The sequence below is a fragment of the Amphiura filiformis genome, chromosome 12 (assembly GCF_039555335.1).
Source record: "Amphiura filiformis chromosome 12, Afil_fr2py, whole genome shotgun sequence".
NCBI classification, from domain to species: Eukaryota; Metazoa; Echinodermata; class Ophiuroidea; order Amphilepidida; family Amphiuridae; genus Amphiura; species Amphiura filiformis.
Genome location: NC_092639.1, coordinates 9,142,261 through 9,164,525, shown reverse-complemented (window position 1 = coordinate 9,164,525; position 22,265 = coordinate 9,142,261). Strand labels below are relative to the sequence as shown.

Below are 22,265 nucleotides of genomic sequence, written 5' to 3'. Positions count from 1 at the left end.
GCTCGTCGCTTTTGCATTTATACTTATCACGGCGATAGCGATTGCAGACGGCAATTAAAATATTCTAAATGCCACAAAATACATTTTTAAAACATCAGTTGCTGTCAATAATTATTGCTTTGAATTAATTCATCACGAAAAATTAATAATCGAGAAAGGTAAATTAATTAGCAAAATAATAGATCCAGATGGTTGTATATGATTGGTTGACGCATTCACGTGTCAAGCGATATCGCAGGGAAGTTGAGATTTTTTCAACTTGCAAAAGCGACGTCGTTTTTGCCTCAGCGATTTGAATCGATTGATCGGCTTGACGCTCTGGAAATGTAAGTAAACATTGAGCATGCGTGAAAATCGCTTTTCTGCAAAAGCGATTGAGTATAAATTCAGCTTAGTAAGCTTACCATTTATAAAACAATCCTTTCTATAAATGTACGTAGGCTAAACTAGCTACAGTATTAAGGCGAGACTGGCCTGGCCTGGGTAAGAGAAGATGTAAGAAAGAGGAGGGTGAACAGGGTACTTGAGATAATCCTGTGTATTAGGCCAAATAAAAAATAAAACATGTTTCACGTCCCCTCTCGCTTCCTTTTTTGAGGTTTCTTCATTTTTATTTTTATTTTTTAATTTCAGTTATAACTTTTCAAAAAATATGTCTAGGAAGTAGAGATTCTTTCTATAGCCTTGCTAATATACAAGAAACACTTTTATAAGGTTTTGTGATAGTTAGAGGGGGCCTATCTCTCAGAACAACAAATAAAAAGGGGCCTCCTCCTTTTTCCAGGCATTATTGTATATGCTAAAACAGCTCTAATTATGGGTATTTACACCGATTTTGCAATAAAAAATAAAAAATAAAAAGCCCCCTCTTTCTCCTTTTTTTCAAAAACCCGGACGTGAAACATGTTTTTTATTTTACTTGGCCTTAAGTAAATTATCATAAATTAATGTCATGATATGTCATTATGTGCATGGATAAACAAATAAAACATGTCTAAATTCTAATCTATAATCTATTCATACTGTAACTGTCATATCAATTATGATATGATATATATATATAGTAGACATCCACTTAAAATATCCTGTGATGCATGTTTTATGTGTGTGACCGCCCACGGTTGACCGATTTGCACTGCAGAATTGGAAATATTTCCAATGTTTCTATACAGAATTTGTTGAAAAGTATGAATAATGAAACGTGTGTGTTACAGGGGCATTTCGTGATCCACAGCCTCATCCCCCACTTTTCTCAAAAAAAGTTGAGATTTTTATATCACTGGAAACCTCTGGCTACATAATGTTTATGTACAAAATATTTCTTGCAGATTAATTCGTTTAGCAAAGATATCGTGAAATTTGAATTTCGTTCTGGTGCACCAGAACGAAATTACAACGCATTGTCTATGGAGCAGTGTAATACACATAATCATGCATAACTCGCATAAACACAAAATCGGAAGCAACTGAAATTTTGGGAATAGGATTTTTTCGTGGATATCTAATGAAAAATGACATAAATAGAGGATGCTAGGATCACGAAATACTCCTTTAAGGACCTGCTGCTTGGATAAAAGAAAGAAATCAAGTGTTGTAAAATGTCCCTCAAAATCCGCCCTTTTTGGTAAATATATAAATATATTTCTATATTTTTTTCCAAGGTTCCTTTGACAGTGTTAAAGGGCAGGTCTATTGCAAAAACAAGTTTATCTCTATTCGAAGCGAATATTTATTACATTACAAGTTGACACTTGTTGCAATTTTTTTGTGTGTATTTCTCCTGAAAAAGGAGAAATTGTGTGGGTAAAGTTCAGCCTCGTACGTGTTCTTCCCCCGTTTGAAGCGTACGTGTTATCCCCCCGTTTGGCTGATGACGTATGTAAATGAAGCGGGCACTATATCACGCTCTCATCATACATGTACAATCACAATCACTTTGACAAGTTTGACATTAGCAACAAAGAGTTGTACCGGTACTATCACTTACCATAACAATGCTGCATAACAATATGCACACTATTGTTCTCATTTCGGGAACAAAGCAAGCACATTATTGTTACTATGCGTTTGCTTTGTAATATTTCATCCAACTGAAACTATAGCATTGCAATATACAGGGAAATCAAATACATGAGTTTGTGGACTTAACACGGTTCTCAGATGAAATTCTAAGCTCCCCGTCGAAGCTCAAATTATGTATTTAGTTTTTAGGCCTAATATTTCTCATGATATTGATCATGTATACATGTATGAATCGTAATATCACAATTGTCTAATATATAAAAAAGAAGCGGCTGATTTTATCCATATGTTTAAAACCATTAAATTTGTAATACTTAATTTGGATTTTTTTCTGTGAAAAACAACAGTATACGTTCTGTCCATTGAGAGTGTTTATAGTCCCTTTTCTCAAAGCGGGCACATCTCATTTCATGACGTCACCGTTTTTCTAGGCCAAATCTGTCTCGTTCGAAGGAACTCACCGCTTAAGTTGTTTTTTGCGGAATATCAATTTTAATTAAACGTCTTATTTTCTCAAAAAAGGAGTCATTTTCATTCATTGTCCTCATAATATTAGCTTGCCAATGATATGATGTTGTTTTCACAATAGACCTGCTCTTTTAAATATTGCGTATACATATACGTGCGCGACGTCAAGCATGTGCATTGGACCTTGTGCAAAATAATAGTACGTGCTGGGCGGCTAGCAGTATTTTTAGAGAAGTGCATGATGATTGTTGAATGTTGATCATTTCTGGGTTTTTTTTAATGTATTTTCCTGTCATTTCCTGTAAACATATTTAAAGGCTCTTCACAATTGATTCTTAGTTTACTGTTAACCGCCCGCGTCCAAAATTGCAAAATATTTAATTATTTTATTTATATTTTGCATTTTCTCCTTTAAAATAGTTTTTAATGACTTTTACTTGCTACTTTCTAACATGAACCATATCAACAATAATGATAAATAAACAAACAGCATAACTGCACCTTATCCTATGTGTAAAAGTAAGCATAGTAATAAAATAATTAAATGCCGGCGCCATTCAAAACGGGTTGATAATTGGTTGTGATAACTAATACTAAATAAAGAAAATAATATATCTATATAAATAAAAGGAAGTCGCTAAATCTTGTGCGCGAATAGACTCAGAGATGCTTTCACTTTCAGCTCTGATTTATTCGTACATTGATCGGGTACATATTGCCATTAAACCATCTGAGGTTCATTTTGCAAAAATTGATGGTAACTAAGAGAATAACATAAAACTGTCGTGTTGCTATGCAAAATCGCATGCAGTGGCATTGTGGGTAATAAGGACAACGTGAACCGCGTAATAATATTTCCATTACAAAACCATACGCAGAGCAATATTGCCCTGTTTTCTGCCAACTGCGAGGTGGCCAAGAAATGATTCAGGCTATCTAAATGCACAACATCGCGTACTTTAAAAATGATCTTACGAGCTTTTAAGCCCCTCACGAGAGCTACGCACCCCATTTTCCGCCACTGCACGAAGTTGGCAGCCAAGAGATTAAGGCTACGTCGGCGTGAATTTTATTATTTATTCTAGGCCTATGAATCTTCGTTTAGTTTTACAGCCAAATTCATACGGGAGAATATACGGGGAAAGCATTGCACTTTATTTGGTTCAAAACGGTCAAGACCAAGAATTGGCCAAAAAAAAAAAAAAAATATGGTTAAAACCAGGTTTTTCCCGGGATTTTTGTTGTCAAAACTCAGTGGTAGCGTGCATCGTAACTAACTGTCAGCAGCGTTGGCGTCAATACGTCGGCGTGCTGAGAAATGTGACTTCGCACATACGGGGTGCATAATATGCACAGACCAACTTTCGTGCCAGAGAAATTGAAAAGAAAAGAAAGGAAGACAAAACTGAAAAGGTAGGCCTATGGATGGGTCGGGTTGTGGATTATATGCATGGTACTGGATTCGGTTAAGTAAGTAAGTAAGTAAGTAAATCAATCAATCAATCAATCAATCAATCAATCAATCAATCAATCAATCAATCAATCAATCAATCAATCAATCAATCAATCAATCAATCTATCAATCTATAAATAAATAAATAAATAAATAAATTAAAAAAACTAAAATAATGAGAACAGAATTAAATAGATAAAATTCAAACGGGAAATCAGAAACTAAGCAGGAAATATGACAAATGGGAATAAAATGTAGAAAAAAGCCAAAACTAAAAAGGAGAAATGGTAGATTTTTAAAATAATGCATGGGAACGGGGCTCAATAAATGAATAACGTGGAAACGGAAATCACAAGCTAAGCAGCATGGGAACAAAATAGACCTATGCAAAAGAAACTGAAGAGAAAGAAAGGAGCTAAATGAATAAAAAGAAAAAAGAAGAAGACAAAAAAGGTACGGGTAGGCCTATTATACGGGTTATGGTTGCAGTAACTAAATGAAACGGGAGCAAACTAAAGAGGGAAAGAAAGAAAGAAACTAATCAGGAAAATTAAGGGAAAAAAAGAAGTTAAAATTAGAAACTAATCAGGAAAAATAAGAAAAATAAATAACAACTGAAGAAAACGGGAAATCACAAGCTAAGCAGCTAATAAAAATGAAGCTATAAAGGGAAAGGATAGATTTAGAAAATAATGGGAATGGGGTTAGGCCCAGATAGATAAATAACATGGACACGGAAAATAACAAGCTAAATAGCATTTTGTTTTAATGGAAACAACCTAGGCCCGTGCAGAAGAAACTGAAAAGAAAATGGAAATGCAAGAAGGGACAAAAAAAAAAAATAAAATTTACCTTTCAATGATTCTACCTTTTCAGTAATTCCTCCTGTTTTAGTGATCGCTCCCATTTACTCATCTAGCGGGGACCCGCGCGAAGCGCGGGTATCCCGCTAGTAATTAATAATTAAAAGTCGCCTCATCCTATTTTTAAAATCTTGAATAACTCGGAATCAATTGTGAAGGGCCTAATTGAATATCTTCTCTATCATAAATAACAGAGGCTAAAAAGTGACAACAAGCGGCAAAAATTGTAATTTGCCATGGGACTTCAGTCATATTTTATCTGAAATCTGACTGGATGACAGGGCCTGCATGTATTGTATGCATGGCATAATGAAATACAAACACCTGACTTATCTCTAAAAGTAGTCATCTGTAACTTGTGTGTGTATCACACACGTCAAGCAGGGTCTTAGCTAGGAATGGAGGGATACCCGTCATTTGAATTGAATTCCCTGTCCTAATTTGACCTTCAAAACATTTACCAGACTTCTATAGCCCATTGGGGGTTCAAAGACTTTAAATATGTGCTGCTATAACCTTGTTTTACTAATCTGGTCTATACTAAAAAGTCAATAGCCTTTTTCAACACCTACAATTATAATGTAGCTTCTACTTCTACTTCTACTGCAATACTTGTCCATCAGCTTGGATTTCCCGCCAAGGAATAAGGTTGTACATGTGCGGTGAAGGTGCCATCAGTGCAGAAAATTACATATGTGCGAGTAAAAAGACCATGGGAAATTATGGGTTGGCTGCAGCTACTGCTCCCTGAACACCTCATAAGATGGTGATGACAAGGTGCTCGCTGGAAGGGTATTCCACCACACCACTGTAAGTGGGAAGAAGGAGTAGCGATACAACTGGATACGTGCTGGAATACGTTGGAATTTGTCTGGATGGTAAGACCTTGTGATGGATGGAGCCATTGGAGTGATAAATGATAAAAATAGCAAGGGACCAAGAACTGTCCCTTGCGGCACTCCAGATGTTACAGGCACCCAGTCGGATGACATACCATCAATCACAACTCGTTGCAGCCGCTTGGTGAGGAAGTTTTCCATCCATGATAACAGCGGACCTCTGACTCCGTAGTGGTGTAACTTGAGAAGGAGGTGTTGGTGCGGTACGCGGTCAAAGGCTTTAGAGAAATCAAGTACCATTGCATCCACTTGACCTTGATAGTTGAGCGCCTTGCTGAGATCTTGGGTGGTGATGAGCAGTTGGGTTTCGCATGAACGCCCCGGACGAAAGCTGTGTTGCGAGTCCGTGAGAATGTTATTTTGGTCATAGTGATCCATGATTTGACTGAATATTATGTGCTCTAATATTTTGCTACAAACTGATGTGTCATCTGTCAAAGGCATTAATTTTGCCCGTCCAGGAGCAAACTACCCGTCTAAAATGACGGGCAGACGGGTGGCTAGCTACATTGTAAGACACTGACGTCAAGGGTTCAAACCCCATTGTGGTATAACTGGTATTCTATTGTTTTAAAGTGGCTAAGGATGGTCTCACACATATTTTATTTGAGGATAGCTGGATCAACCTCCTCTTTTTTACATCTTCTCTGGTTGTAGGAAGTGCCATGTAGGGTGTCTCCAGTGTTAAATGTTTTCATTATAAATGTCGCAAAATATTTCTGTCAATTGGCAATAATTACTTGTTTGACCTATAATCCATATATTCATACATTTTTATGTGTTTTTATATCATATGTTGTGGTGAAAAATGATTGAAAAAAAAATGTGTAATTTGCAATCACTTTTATAAATTTGTTTTCTAAATTTCTCTTTTTTCAGTGTCCTGTAAATGTAGACCAATCGCTAAAACAATGCATTCTAAGTGTGTGATATTAGTACTGGTTACATTGATGTGCAGTGTGCAGCATGTGATACCACAAACATCCACAGATACAAATGAAATATCCGTAACCAATGTTGTGTTAGTAGGGGCATTGGGAGATTTAGCCAAGAAGTATTTATGGCAGGGGTTCTTTGATTTATATCTTGGTGAGTATTGTAAATATATTTTAAATGTTTAATATGTACAACAACATACAAAATTTTGGGTTTTTTAAAAAGACAAAACAACCGACCGAAAGTGACCGAAATTAGAATAATATTAAAAAACATACAAGGGAAAAATCAATTAGGTGCTTTGTCTTTTTTAAAACCTTTATTTTGGATGTTGTTGTACAATATATTAAACAGTTTTTAATATTGATTTTCCTTGGTTATTTACACTACTTTTTTTTAAAGATCCATTCAAAGTTTCCCTATACTGGGCAGTGGGTACTGTTTTAGTTTGCTTTTTGCTAATATATTTTAGTTTTTTTGTGTGTGTTGAAATTATAACACAGATATGCAAATTACACCATGCAATATCAGGTTGTTGTTTCAACATTATTCACACAAATAGCATTGTAGTGGAAAAGCCAAACAGCAAATACAATGTACAATGTTTTTTAAAATCTGAAAAAAAAACCCCAAAAACAACAGCATACTATAGCTACAAATCCAACAACAAGAAAACATTTGCAATATTATATCAATCTTCATTTACTAAATGCAAAATGGATAAAAAGCAAGCAAGCAAAGCAAGAATAGAAGGGAAGGGAGGGGTATCATATAAAACAAGGTACAAAATATAGCAATTAAGCACCCCTGTAAGCACCTCATTCCTGCTATACAGTAGTGGACCCATGCATGTCTTATCAGATCACATAATGGTACTGTGAAAATCCCAAGAGCCAACTTAGTCTGCCACAGAATGTGACGTATGGAATTTTTAAATTTTTAATTTTGTTTTTGTATTTTATTTTTATAAATTTCATTTTGCAATGAAGTTTGTGTACGTTATTAGAATTGTAATACGTTACTTTGTTTCTGTCCACCACAAATGGTCTGTAATGTCGGCATTTTCCCTTTTTTATTAGATATTAGACACGCAAATTCTCCTCAAAATAGGCTTTACAATGATATTTCATGTCCCTGTTTCTTGTTTAGTCTTTGTTTGCGAGGTAGTAAAAAATACGTAAAAGTGTTGGGAAATCCTTTGCTTCCTAGTGTTTTTGAAGACATTTTAACGGACCAGGGACCATATCTGAAATAAGCCCCGCTGATATTACAGGCCATTCATTCATGGTGACCGTTCACATTTGCTTAGTAATAACAGAGCTGCCAACCCTTCTTGATCCTGCAGAAAACATCCTCATTTGCTGACAATCTTCTGTCTTCTGCAAAATATATTAAATCATCTGCATTTGCAACCATCTGGCTAAATCTTCTGCATTTACAGCAACCTGACTAACACAAAATCAATTATAGGCCTACTCCCACTGTCCTGTCCTTTTGTAAAAAAAAACCGGTTGAGTAGCCTTGGAAAGGCATTTTTAAGGGTCTCAAAAAGCTAACATCCAGGAGCTTTTGGGGGTGCTGATCCCACGCAAGGGCGCCACATCCTAAGCTTTTCTGCAGGAATCTTCTGTATTTACATATTCCAATGTTTGCAGCTCTGTAATAATATTGTACCTCTTTAATATTTAACTAGCGGGTACCCGCGCTTCGCGCGGGCCCACGCTAGATGAGTAAATGGGGGCGGTTAGTAAACGGGATCGGTTAGTATAAACGATGGAAATGGTAATCATGTCAATTGGTATCGCTTTTAACAGCTCAATTATTACGCTGTTAGTGATGTGGTAGGCCTACCATTTGTTGCCTCTACTTTGCAAACGACGTTCTTTCTTTCTTACTTTCCCGTTCTTTCTTTCTTGCTTTCCCGTTCTTTCTTTCTTGCTTTCCCGTTCTTTCTTTCTTGCTTTCCCGTGCTTTCTTTCTTGCTTTCCCGTTCTTTCTTTCTTGCTTTCCCGTTCTTTCTTTCTTGCTTTCCGTTCTTTCTTGCTTGCTTTCCTCCCTTTCTCTCTTGCTTTCCTCCCTTTCTTTCTTGCTTTCCCTCCCTTTCTTTCTTGCTTTCCCTCCCTTTCTTTCTTGCTTTCCCTCCCTTTCTTTCTTGCTTTCCCTCACTTTCTTTCTTTCTTTCTTTCTTTCTTTCTTTCTTTCTTTCTTTCTTTCTTTCTTTCTTTCTTTCTTTCTTTCTTTCTTTCTTTCTTTCTTTCCCTTTCTTTCTATCTTTCTTTCCCTCTTTCTTTCTTTCTTTCTTTCTTTCTTTCTTTCTTTCTTTCTTTCTTTCTTTCTTTCTTTCCCTCTTTCCTTCCCTTTTTACTTATTTTTTCTTTGTCTTTCCCTTTTTCTTTCAGTTTCTCTCTTTCCTGCGTTCCATTTCTCTTTCTGTTTCTTGCTTGTTCACTTTCTTTTTCTCTCTCTCTCTCTCTTCTTTCTTTCTTTCTTTCTGTCTGTCTATTTCTTCTTTGTTTTCGTTTCTCTCTCCCTTTCTCTTTCTTGCTTTCCCGTTGTTTCTTTTTCTTTTTTCTTTCTTTCTTTCTTTCTTTCTTTCTTTCTTTCTTTCTTTCTTTCTTTCTTTCGTTCTTTCCTCTTTCTTTCCCTCTTTCCTTCCCTCTTTCCTTCCTTTTTCCTTCCTTCCTTCTTCTTTCTTTACATAGGCATAAATCCCGGGATGAGTAATAAATTCCTCAATATTTCGATAAGGGGCATGATCTACTGAATCACCTCCATGTTGACGCATGTATGTGGGTTCCTTTATTTCTTTCGTTCGTTCTTTTTTTATATGGCCATGCGTTTTGAGTTGGGCCAGTAAATAGGTGGAGATGTTACATGCGCGCGACATTTTAGGGTTCATCTTTAGTTAAATTTGGTGTCAAATTAAAGCTTGTGATGAGACCAATACAGTAAACCTTAAAAAAGTTGTAAAAAGTTATTAACATGTGAATAATTTGCATCTAATTAGCATAATGTGCGGGGTGGAGGAGGATCAGGAGGAGGAGGATCAGGAGGAGCAAATTTAATAAAAGTGACCCCCAGGGGTCATATGATGCAAGAGGTCCATTTCTTTTTTCACATTTTTACAATTCACTTTAAACTGCATACTATAACACCATACAATCATATTCCAGGTAATTTAATTTGCTTTGAGAAGCAATTTTGCATATTATATTTTCCGTTCGGGTTACACATTGAAGTCAATGGGAAAATATGCCTTGAAAGAGGCTGGCGCAAAATCATTTTAATTTTATTGAACCCTATGATGTTATATATGTATTTAAAGCTCTCACTGAGAGGAATTCAAATATGGAACTTTTAAAAAACATGCAATTTTCATCTCGCGAAAACATGTAACGCATTACCGGCCCAACTCAAAACGCATGGCCATATGTGTTTCTGTTTCATCAAGTAGGCCTATAGCAACATTGGGTTTCAAGAAGGTTGAGTTACATAGCGTAAATTCCGGTGTTGGGGTGGGTATAACCCCCCCCCCCCAATGTTTTGATAAGGTCAATGGTCCGTGCAATCACCCCAAGTTCACACATGTATAATAGATGTGGGTTTGACAAAATTAACCTCATTTTTGGCCAAACTAAAAGTGCCAATTTTTGCGGCCTTCGATGCGAATTTGTTCCACTTTTGCACAATATAATTCACCAGTAGGCCTAATTAGCTTGCCATAAATTATTCTGTCGCCAAGATGCTGGCTTCACTGTAGGCCTATTGCAAGAAATTGATTTAAACGGACCCAGCGCCCTTGCCATGTCAAGAGAAATCTACGCCATTGTTAATGTTGCCAAAAGATGCGGATTCACTATTAATATGCCTACTTCAAGAAATGTTTTCATCCCTCCCTAATGTCAAAAAGAAATCTACGCCACGGATATTTAGCGGTTGCGGTTTTATACCATGCTATAATCTGCTAATAATGTCCCACACTCCCCATCGAAATTCATCACAACATGACAAGCGAATAAACTCAAATTACTTTCCAATACCGTATATATGCCTAGGCCTACCTTGAATTTAAGATCTTCGGAAGGGCATCAGAAAAGAAGTTTCCGAAAGTCATAATTTGCATAAACGAATGCAGTTGATTTATTATTATAGCCGTTGCGGTTACCATGCCGCATAATGCCCACTCTCCGTCGAAAGTCACCACGAACGGATAAACTAATATCACTTTCAAAATTATTAGATCACTTGGACCATTTATTTTCAAAATACGTAACTTAAAACCACCTTTGTCTCAGCCATTAATTTGTTAGTTCCGTCTAAGAGATGTGATATTTTCCGTCTTAGATGAAACTGGAAGTTTTGTTACCATTAGCGGCGTCGGGAAGTTGCCACGACCTGTGCGTAATCCGCGATAGCAACGCAGCAACGGACCGTAAATAAGCGGGCCACCATTGGTTGATCTACCGAATAAATCCAAATAATTATTTGTATTTATTAATTTATCTATCTATCTATGCATTTACCAATCATCTGGAAATGCTAGAACTTATTTATTTATCTATTTATTAATTTATAATTTATCTATAATCTCCGAGATGATACCGATGAATCGATCAGTTCCTCTTCAAAGTATCGATTATCGGCAAGTTCCTCTTTAATAGTATAGATTGTACCACAATATACATTTTGGATTTTTGTTTGTCAAAACCACAATCCAAAATGTTTATTTACTGAACAAACCTGATGAATCTATTCAACGAAATACCACAATATCATGACACACTTGTTTTGATGTTTTGACCCCCCCCCCCCAAAAAAGTTAAATTTTAAATATTTTTGATCATTCAATTGATACAGCTAAAGAATCAGCACATCACAAGTTTAATTTTGATGCCGCTGGGAGGAAATCTGCTGAAGATGGGACACCTATACTCACCAAAATCCTAGATGAATATGTAAAGTGCAACAACACCGCTGTAACTTGTGCAAATCACTTGGAAGTATTCAGATCATCAGTAACATACACACAGTTGAAGAAAGCTGAAGATTATGCACAGTTCTGTGACTCTTTGATGAGTCATAGTGGAGCAGCTAAAGAGCATGGGAGGCTGTTTTATCTATCAGTACCGCCATTTGCATATGCTGCTATTGCTGAAAATATACATAAAGGTGAGTATGAATCAAATCTAAGCCATGCTCACATCCACAGATATTAGGAAGACAATTTTAACCATAATGCCTTTTGTGCTTTGGGCAAATGGAAAGGAAAGAAGGAAGGAGAGAAAATGAACAAAGAAGCTGTTTGTTTTCTCCGGGATTCAAACTCAAGATCCCTTGTGTGCCAAGCACTAAGTCGATGACCGGTAGCCACAGGTGGTTCGCTGGCCCAGCCAATGAAACTCTGCATATCACTGTGGGTATTAATGATGCTTGACCTATAGAATGTTGTAAGTGCTTTGTCATGTTAGTCTAAAATTTAAGATATACCCTTATATACTTTATACAATCCCATGTATATCATCTAATTCATGTCATGCTATACATATTTCTTGTAGGTTGTAGACCATCAGGATCTGACACATGGCTACGTGTGGTGTTGGAGAAACCATTTGGTAATGACTTGCAGTCAGCGCGTGAGTTGGCCAATCAATTAGCTGGATTCTTGAAAGAGGAGGAGATATATCGCATTGATCATTATCTGGGAAAAGTTGGTAAGTAGTTAGCTTGAGCATGTTGGACAAATCTAGCTGAAAGAGGTGAACAGAAAGTTGGTGTTTTGGTTAGATTTGATTTCAACTGCACTATGAGTTTTTTTTGCCAGATATTTAATAGAGTCTATGATGTTGAGAGAAGATGATGGTTCAGTAGACATGGCAAAACAAATAATCAGATTAATGGTTAGAAACAGGGGGGGATTGAGACAGCAAAGTAGCATAGCTTATGCTTATGGGAGATCCTGACTTAAAATTACGGTGCAGCACCATAACAAAATACTAAATCGCCTCATTGCGGAGCAGCCTCATTCATGATATGTTTGGCTTTATTCTATAATAATATTATTGATAAAAAATTATTAGTGATTTAGTAAAACAGTTTGCTGGCTGATATTGTGTGGCATATTGATTAGGTGATGGTCCAGTAAACTTTTGAAAGTGATCATTGGTTCAAGTCTCCATCAACTCATGACATTTTGTCCTCCACAACAATGTGCTGTGTGGGGCTGGTGCTATGGTGTAGATGGTTGTTTCATCAATGGGCTGTTTGTTTGTTTATTTGGCAGGCAATTGGGTAATATATATATATATTTTTTAAATTCTTAATCAGGTGTCCAGAGTATTCTTCCCTTCCGGAATGTTAACATGGCCAAATATGAGAGGATATGGAATAGGGATCATATTGCTAGAGTAGAGATTGTCATGAAGGAGGCTATTGATGTCAAAGGTATGTATACCAATATAGGATGCATTAAGGGGGTACTACACCCCTGCGCAGATTTGTGCTTATTTTTGCATTTTTCTTTCAAATTATAGCGCATTGGGGACAAGTAAGATATGTATATTATAGGGGCAAGGACTACAAATACTGCACTGGAAATTTTATTTCAGCACAGACAACAGATATGGAGTTACAGTCAAAAATTAGGGAAAACCAATATTTGATCAATAAATCAATAACTACTTGCTTTGAGTTGCTGAATTTTCAGTACAGTAGTTGTAGTCCTTGCCCTATAATATACATATCTTACTTGTCACCAATGCGCTATAATTTTTGAGAAAAAATGCAAAAATAGGCAAAAATTTGGCCAGGGGTGTAGTACCCCCTTAAAGATTTACTATTGGAATAGGATAATAATAATAAGACTCAACTCTGCCAACATTTGGCTGCTTATTTGTGAAAGGGTCATTTTTAATATTTGATTTTAAATTTCGTTTTGGCTCTTGGTTCAATAAAGATAAGCAATAGTTGTTTGGTTATGCAGTCTGAACAAGTTTAAAGATAGTGTAATACGCCATAGGGGTCATTGTGTCATAATAACTGTTGATGACCTAAACCCAAACCACCACCTCACTCTTGGAATCTACAAATCTTAATCAAGTGAATGAATAAAAAATTTGTTGTTTGTATTATAGTAGTTAGACCATTTTTAATTTGCCTTGTGGTAGGATAGGCTTTTACAACGGGAGCAGGGGTGAAATTAAGTGGGAGACAGGAGCTGTTTGGCTCCAGAAACTCTGAAATGGCCCCTGGTTCCATCTCAATTTTAGTTGACCAGGGGACACTTTTCTCACAAAACTGGCCCCTGGATAGTGAACCAAAAATATCAAATTCCAAGCAAATAGTGCTTATGTAACTCATCCAGCACATCTTTATTTTTATTGGCCCCTTGGTAATTGGAAATGGCCCCTGGTTCTTCCAAATCTTGGTGAACCAGGGGCCACCTTTTTTGCCAAAGTGGCCCCTGGTTCAAGCTCTCTTATTTTCACCCTTGGACGGGAGTTCATGTCAATTTAGGCCAAAAAAAGAAAAGGTTTGTCTCAAAGCTCACGAGTGGTTTGAAAACAAATGCGAAATGCGATTTTTTTTTATTCCCGACTTGGTATTTTTATGGTATTTTGAGAAAAAAGTCTGATTTTCGCCGAATTTTTCTGGAAAAAACTTAAATTTTTGTTTGAAATAAAAAAAATGTCTGCATTTCTTTTTTTCAAATCCCGCGATTTTACAAGTGCGCGCGCAAGCTTTGAGACAAACCTTTTTTTTCTTTGGCCTTATAGTAAGTTTTTAGCAGGTTTGCCAAATATATGGTTGTGAATCTATAAAACCAATCTAATTTCAGCTGTAAGGGGGAACAATAATTTATATATATATATATTTTCTAATTGCAGGACGGCTTGAATTTTACGACAGCTATGGAGTAATCCGAGATGTCATGCAGAATCACCTCACAGAAATCATGTCCCTTGTTGGCATGGAAACCCCTCGCAACATCAGCGACCACCAAGAGACACTCACAAACAAGCTACAGTTTCTGCATCAAGTACAACCTATCAATGCAAAGAGAGCTGTCATTGGTCAGTATGACAATTATGCTAACCAATGGCGAGAGGAGTTGGAAAAATCAGATGACGAGATAGTGAACACACCAACATTTTCCGGTGTAGCAATGTATGTTAATAATCCTCGTTGGATGGATGTTCCATTTATAATGACCGCCGGGAAAGCTTTAGATGAAAGAATTGGCTATGTACGCATACTGTTTCAAGATAATAGCGTGTGCGTGAAAAGAAAAACAAGTGACTTTCTGAGTAACTGTGACACAAAGCAAATCATTTTTTCTCACTGGTAATCCTAGTTTAAAGTATCCATCAATTCTTGTATCTAAAAATTTACCTGAACCAGAACTGCCATCTCCGTGGACAAAAGGAGCAGCTTTTCCAGCAGATTTAAAAATACTTGGCTTTCCATTAGAAAGCGTTTCATTACTTCTCACAATCAGAAGATGTCAGTGCATACACTGCTCTCATAGCATCCTGTTTCCATGGTAATAAAGATAAATTTATAGGTACTCAAGATTTGATGGCATCATGGGGGATATGGACACCTTTACTGGAAGACATCATTGGGAAATCCCCTAGAATTTATCCTAGTGGTGACAGCTGTGGTGACTGGTTAGATTTCCAAGTTTCTCATCATCATAACAAGTTGTATTTCTTACATGATGTTGATGATGAATGGGATACAAGTAATAAGGGTTTTTCAACTTTGAATATGGCAGCATTATCAGATACCTATAGGTCAAACCCTCTGGTAGCTGGTTCAAAAGATGAAGTTGTTGAACGGCTAGCAACACATCTTGAAATATAGCGAGTGAAGCCATTCAGGAAAGAGGGGTGTTTCATATAGCTTTATCTGGGGGGAAAACACCAAAGCAGTTGTATGCATACTTAGCATTGAGGATGAATTTAGACTTTCCATGGCATAAGATGCACATTTGGCTTGTGGATGAGAGGTGTGTACCAAGCACCGATGAGAAATCAAACTTTAGAATGCTCTACAGCAGTCTGTTGAAATACATTCAAATCCCCCACATTAATGTTCATCCAATGCCAATTGAACTACCAAATGGGCTGTGCAATTCTGTCGACAAAGGTGCAATGATCTATGAATCAGAACTTAAAAGAACTATACCTACAGGACGTCTTGACTATGTGTTACTTGGAATGGGAACAGATGGTCACACTGCATCACTCTTTCCTAATCAAGGAGTACTTGATGAAGCAAATGACTTGGTGTCCATAACATATGGGGGGCCTCCAGATGACATTCCACAGCGTATGACACTTAGTTATAATGCAATCAACACTGCCAGGCATGCAGGAGTACTAGTCATGGGCAAGACCAAACGAAAAGTGGTTTCTTTATTGAAAAGTGAAGGGGTAACGGACAAAATGAACTATCCGATTACGGGTGTTAAGTTAACTGATGGCGATTTAGTCTGGTATATGGATCATAAAGCTTTGTTTTGAAATATTTGTATTTACACATGCCGAACAGTTATTCATCAATAGCAGCACCACATGCAAGAGGATCAAAAGTGTGTATGCTGCTAAAGGGGAAAAAACCAAAAGATTGATGAACATTACATTACTCTAGTTGTTTTTTTGTAGAGGGAATCTCTCCCCTGCTTTAACAAAACTGACAGTTGGTCAAAATCATGGGATTTTTTTATCCCCTATTAAAGGCATATATATAAAATAAACACAAATAATTATGCATACTCTTTTTTTTGCAAAACATAACATGAGAGATTTGTGTAATTTATAAAACAAAAACATAATTTTGTAGTTATCTATGAAACCCCTTCATATGGTGACATTTGTAATTTTTGAGTTTTGTAGACAAAAAAAAACATGGACATTTATAGAACTCTTTATAGAACTGATTTCATGCATCTGTGACTTCAATGTCAAAAGTTAAGAGCAAAAAAGGATTGAAAAAATAAAGAAATATTTTATAACTTTAGCCTTAATTATCTTTATAAAACGATATAGGATAATGCAACATGTTAAGGGTTTACACAGATCACACCACATAGCGTAAAACCTCGTCTACAAGCATACAATTGTATACATAGGATACAAAAGCCACCTAAGTCCATGCGAAGTTATTTTGAGAGAAAAACCCGTGTATCATTTTAATTCCTTCAGTTAGATTTACCTGGTCAATATGGTAAGTTTTACGTGCAAATGAGTGGATTAACCTGTATTAGGTATGACGATTAGCATTTCAGGGACTTCGTGGGGTTCATTTTAAATTTTGGACTTAGGTGGTTTTTGAATCATATACAAAGACAACAATGTTAGAATGAGATTACCACTAGTAAGATAATACAAAATAAAGCACACAGGTATGTATAATGTTGATAAGCATTCTGCCATGTAATATAAACCACACACTTTCCTTTATTAAACCCATTTTTGTTCAAAAGTCATTCTCTAGCAATGAATGTGTTACAAGTGGACTTTTATACATACTGGATTTCAATCAATGTGTTACAAGACTCAAATCATGGAATTGGGTGATTCTTTCATACATGCTATTTTTCACATGCCCAATAGACACAGAGAATGAATTTGAGTTGTTCTTTCATGCATATGACAGGCCTATGTATAGCAACAATTTCCCATGCTTAACTCAATTTGGCCAAAGTATGGACTTAGGTGGCTTTTGTATTCATATATTCAATTGTATACAGTGCTTTTGATGAAAGCTAAATTATAATTATGGAGTTTGAGCACATACATTACCGATACAAGCATATATACAAACAAGTACTATTGTAAGACCAGTCTATTGTATTGGCATAAGGATGTTTCGATTTGATTTAGCTTTCATCAGAATACCCTATATACTTGTAGACAAGGTTTTACGGTATGTCATATTATACCCAGCAAAGGGTAAAATGTTTTTCAAATGTTATAAAGGTGTTATAAAAGTGTTTTGGTTTTGGACAAAACATTTTAATAACATTTAAATGTCGGGTTATAATCAAGAAAACATTAAAATTAAAACATTTTACATGGCGTATATGAAAAAACCAACACTTACAACATTTTTAAATTTCCAGATGTTATTGTACAATATTTTTTGGCAAACATGTGTGTAAATATTTTTGTCAACACTTAAATAACATGTAAAATGTTTTACAGCAAGTTTTCAAAAATGTTTGTAAATGGTATTGCAATGTTTTATATCCTAAATATATACCCTCTAAACCTGACATTTAAACATTTTCTATCAAACATTTTGTGTTTGCTGGGTATATAATGCTGAATATCTATGCACTATTATTGAAAATAATATCCAGTACTTTGAACTAAGACTTTTTTCATTTTCTTGGGATAATATGTTGAAATCATGAAATACATAACTGTTTTATAAATTTACCTTCTACCTTATGATTTCCTTTGAGCATTGTTGAGCAGTCAAGCTGTTGGTTAACGCGGATGTGTACTCTTGACGTTGTTTCTTTCACGAAATTGAGCTTTTTTAGATATGTATGTACTTACTTTGTTATTTTTTTTACAAATACAAGGAAAGAAAATCCATATTTGTAAACCTCAACTGCTCTATTTTATGGATTGCATTTCACTATTTCACTCGTGTTGCAATTTAAAAGGAAAGAAAATCTTTTAGCAGGGGTAAATTTGCCCCTTGCTCCTGCTTATTTAAAGCCCTGACCAACGGGTACACACACGCAACAAAGCATCGCGTTGAGTAGTCGTGCAATTTGTTATTGCATAAATAAGCTACGACACGCTGCGACACTTATCTACATGTGCGGTGCATCCTATGGAAGCACTAATTTCACAAAAACCTAGTGGTCAAACCTTTTTGTGATTTAAATGTTGATGTATATTATGATTCATCCAGTCGTAGAAACAGAGGTGAATCTATATAAATAAAAGGAAGTCGCTAAATCTTGTTCGCGAATAGACTCAGAGATGATTTCACTTTCAGCTCTGATTTATTCGTACATTGATCGGGTACATATTGCCATTAAACCATCTGAGGTTCATTTTTGCAAAACTATTCAATCACTATGGAAATAACAAAAAAAATGGTCCGTTGCTAGGCCGTTGAGGTCAATAACCTTACGGCTCAGGTCATGACCAAAAACGCGTCAAATGCACCCGCGCGATTATTGGCGTGTCACGCACCGTGACACGTACTGCGTCTGAGTTTATAGGTCGCGCGCCGCAGAGGGTTGTTTGATTCATAATTCACCTCTTTTTGTAATTTACTTCATAATAGTTGTTTTTACACCAAATCTGAATTTATATTAAGGTTTATTGCCCGGGTTTATTGATGTCTTGCCTTTATAAAAAGTGTATACTTATATGTCTTGCGTGAATAATTACAAAGTTATGGCACTTTTACTACATGCATGTCTGAGAGTACACAGCAAGGAGCTGGACTCTGTTAATGTGTAGTAATCAGGCCCTAAGCCAAAATTTATTGGGGTGTGGGTGGGCAGCTAAAAAGTGTCCATGCAGTCATCCCACAATGTTATGCAAATGAATGTGTTTGTGTTTTTACCAAATTAACATCATATTTGAGTATTTTAGCATTAAAAAAATGGCAAATTCTCATAGGCTTCACATGATTTCAGATATATACATTATGTTAGCTTCAAAATAGCAAAGCTTTGTTCACATTTGTTCCAGGAAAGTTATTCTGGGAGCAAAAGATGCTCCATTTACTGTTTCATGGATTTTACACCAACCTCCATCCCCTCATTAAAAAAATCTTTGCCACTGCTCTCTTTCCTTCATTCTTTCTTTCTATCTTTCTTTCCTTTTTTCTTTCTTTCTTTCTGTGTTTTGTTTATTCTTTCCTTCATTCTTTCTTTTGTAGAAATATCATATTTCAAAAACAATTTGATTGTGCAATACACTGGTAATTGCTACATGTATTTATTGGGAAAATAATGTGCCTCATTTTGACAAGCAAATAATGATGTGTTGACAAACCAGTATTTTTTATTTTTCTGATGGAAGATAAATGACTTCATAATACTGTTTATTACTATTTACTATTCTATAGACCACTTGGCATGTGACGTCATTGCCCGGCAGTATGCGCGCGCATTATGGCAATGTCCATTGTTCGTTGCCCTGCAGTGTGCGTACGCATCGTAGTCTGCTAAGGGCACGTGCATTTTAAATCGCCCGCCACATTTCATATAGTACAGGAAAGCCATTGAACAGTGTATCGGCTCATTCGAGCATATCGATAGATGAGTCCCTCGCCTTTGTTGATAAACAGTGATGTCAAGTGGTCTATATCATATCCATCATATCAAAGGGAACAATAAGGTCAGCACAACCCATGTTGAGATACATGCAAAATGACCTTGCAAAATATAATAAAAATAATAAGAATAAAGGTTGCATTTTTTGTGATAAATCTCTTCAAATTTCACAAATATAAGGTATCATTTTAAAACTTCTGTCTAGAAGGACATGTTCAAATCTCACTTTTATCAAACGGACCCTTGTTGTTCCTTTCGATATGATGGGTCACATAATTATGTTTGTCCAACTCTTTAAGATGGTAAGAGTAAAAAGATTAGAGACACTGTTTTATTAGTTGTTTCAATTGACAACTATTGTTATTTGTTTAATGAAAGAAAAGGGTTGTTCATACAGGATTGTACATTTCAAATGAATTGTAATAAAAAAACCACAGGATTGTACATTTCAGATGAATTGTATTAAAAAAACAAACAGTGAAGTTGCTTTAAGTTTGGTGGTGTTATTTTCTCATTTTTACCTAACAAATTAATCTGCAAGAATTTTTTTGTACATAAACATTGTGTAGCTAGAGGTTTCCAGAACTATAAAAAAAAGTGGGGGGGGGGGTGAGGCTGTGGATCATGAAATGCCCTTTTAAATGACAAAATCCCGGACAAAATAATAGTTCTTTTCCTCTTTTTTAAAACACAACAAAAAACCATAAAGGAGAAAATAAGAAGATTCAAGCTGCATCATCACAAAAGACAATGTGATTGAATGCAAGAAGATGGATATTCTACAATGCCAAAGATTTCCTCTCACAGAAACAAAAAGTTTACAAGCACCCACACCAACCCCCACACACAACACCTATGAAAAAACAGAAGAAAAAAAAACACCAGAAAAACATGCACATGCCATGTAAAATAAATGAAAATGTTGGAAGAATTAAAAAGGGGAAAGAAAAAATCCAAATATTAAGGAGGACAAAATTGATTTTCATCACAAATGTCAAAGGAGAGTTTCTTTAAATGTTTACACAACTTGTGATTCTTTTCGGCAATTTTGCACTGAACTAGACTTGAACTTCGATTTCATTTTAATCATGTTAAAAAAGTGGTAAGATTTGGATTAGAAAGTTGGAACTCCTTACAACTGTTTAGGCCCTATATAAAATTTCAAACATAAAATTAGGAAATTAATTAATACAATATGGGTCAATATCACTCGCACTAAAATGTGCTCAAATTTTGAACAAACAAGATTGTCTCCAGTTTTCCTATCAACAAAAGTATAAAGATTAAACCATAAATGAAAAGTTAAGTTGAATCACATTTGCAAAATAAAATGAAAAAGTGACTCCGAGGTCCTGTTACGAAATGAGCAATTAGAAGAGAAGTTTACCAATTGTAGGCCTATGCACAAATCAGTTGTTGGTGCAGATAGCTTTGTGAAATATTTTGACATAGGCCTAGGACTTCACTAATGCAACTGAAATTCATATTGACAGAGGACCAATCAATATCTTCCTCATAGATTTAAAGATTCACACAAACTCCATTCTGTTTCATGCACTAGCCTCTGCACCTATTATTAACTTGCTTGTGAACTTTTTCAGCCTTTATAGAAGACCAGAAACTATTGAATTAAAAATATTCTCAACATTTTGCTATTAATTGAGCATTATAAAACCGATCCAGAGAAGTATCTTTCCTAAGAGATGTCACGTCAGACTCATAATCAATACCAGTCCATGAAAGTTTTCATAAAATTATACTCCTCTGTCAAGATCAGAAAGGCAAGTAATACCTTTACAGAGCCACTCAGGATAAAAGAAAAATCTTTTAGGATAGGATAGGATAGGAAGCTTTATTTCACCACGGAGGCCCAAATCAACAAAGTTGTTCTTCCTTGGGGCCGTGGATTTGGATTTGAGACGAATGTTGGAAGTTTTTCCAAAGAACTGATACGCCTAAATCTTCATGAAACTGCAAAAGCATTTCCAAGCCTGTCTAAATTTTATAGGGTCATGTGCGATTTTTGTGCCCAAACCATTTTTTGTACCTGCTTTAGAAAAGCCATAAAGCAAGAGACGCTAATAGTAATATCCTATCATTATTGCCACCATTCTATTAAAATCTAAATAAAATTGAAAAATCAAGTTTTTGGGAAAAAAATTATGTGCTCTCTTCTCCTGAAGAAATCAGCAGTGCTTGCAAGTTGTCATCAGACCCCCGCTGTAATTTTTGCATACCCTGGATTCCCTCAATCCCATCCACCAAAGTAAATCACACAGCGCATGCGTTATTGACTCATTTCGGAATCACGC

General features: G+C 35.8%; 1 protein-coding gene across 1 annotated transcript; it reads left to right on the top strand.

Annotated features, from left to right (window-relative positions):
• Positions 1–390: 390 nt before the first annotated feature.
• LOC140165752 (GDH/6PGL endoplasmic bifunctional protein-like) lies at positions 391–17,106 on the top strand. The gene is given in 9 exon segments (XM_072189073.1): positions 391–483; positions 6,585–6,794; positions 11,499–11,810; positions 12,197–12,352; positions 12,966–13,082; positions 14,525–14,969; positions 14,971–15,112; positions 15,114–15,492; positions 15,495–17,106. Coding segments are annotated over 8 exon segments (2,400 nt in total). The 5' UTR covers positions 391–483; positions 6,585–6,616; the 3' UTR covers positions 16,166–17,106.
• Positions 17,107–22,265: the final 5,159 nt, after the last annotated feature.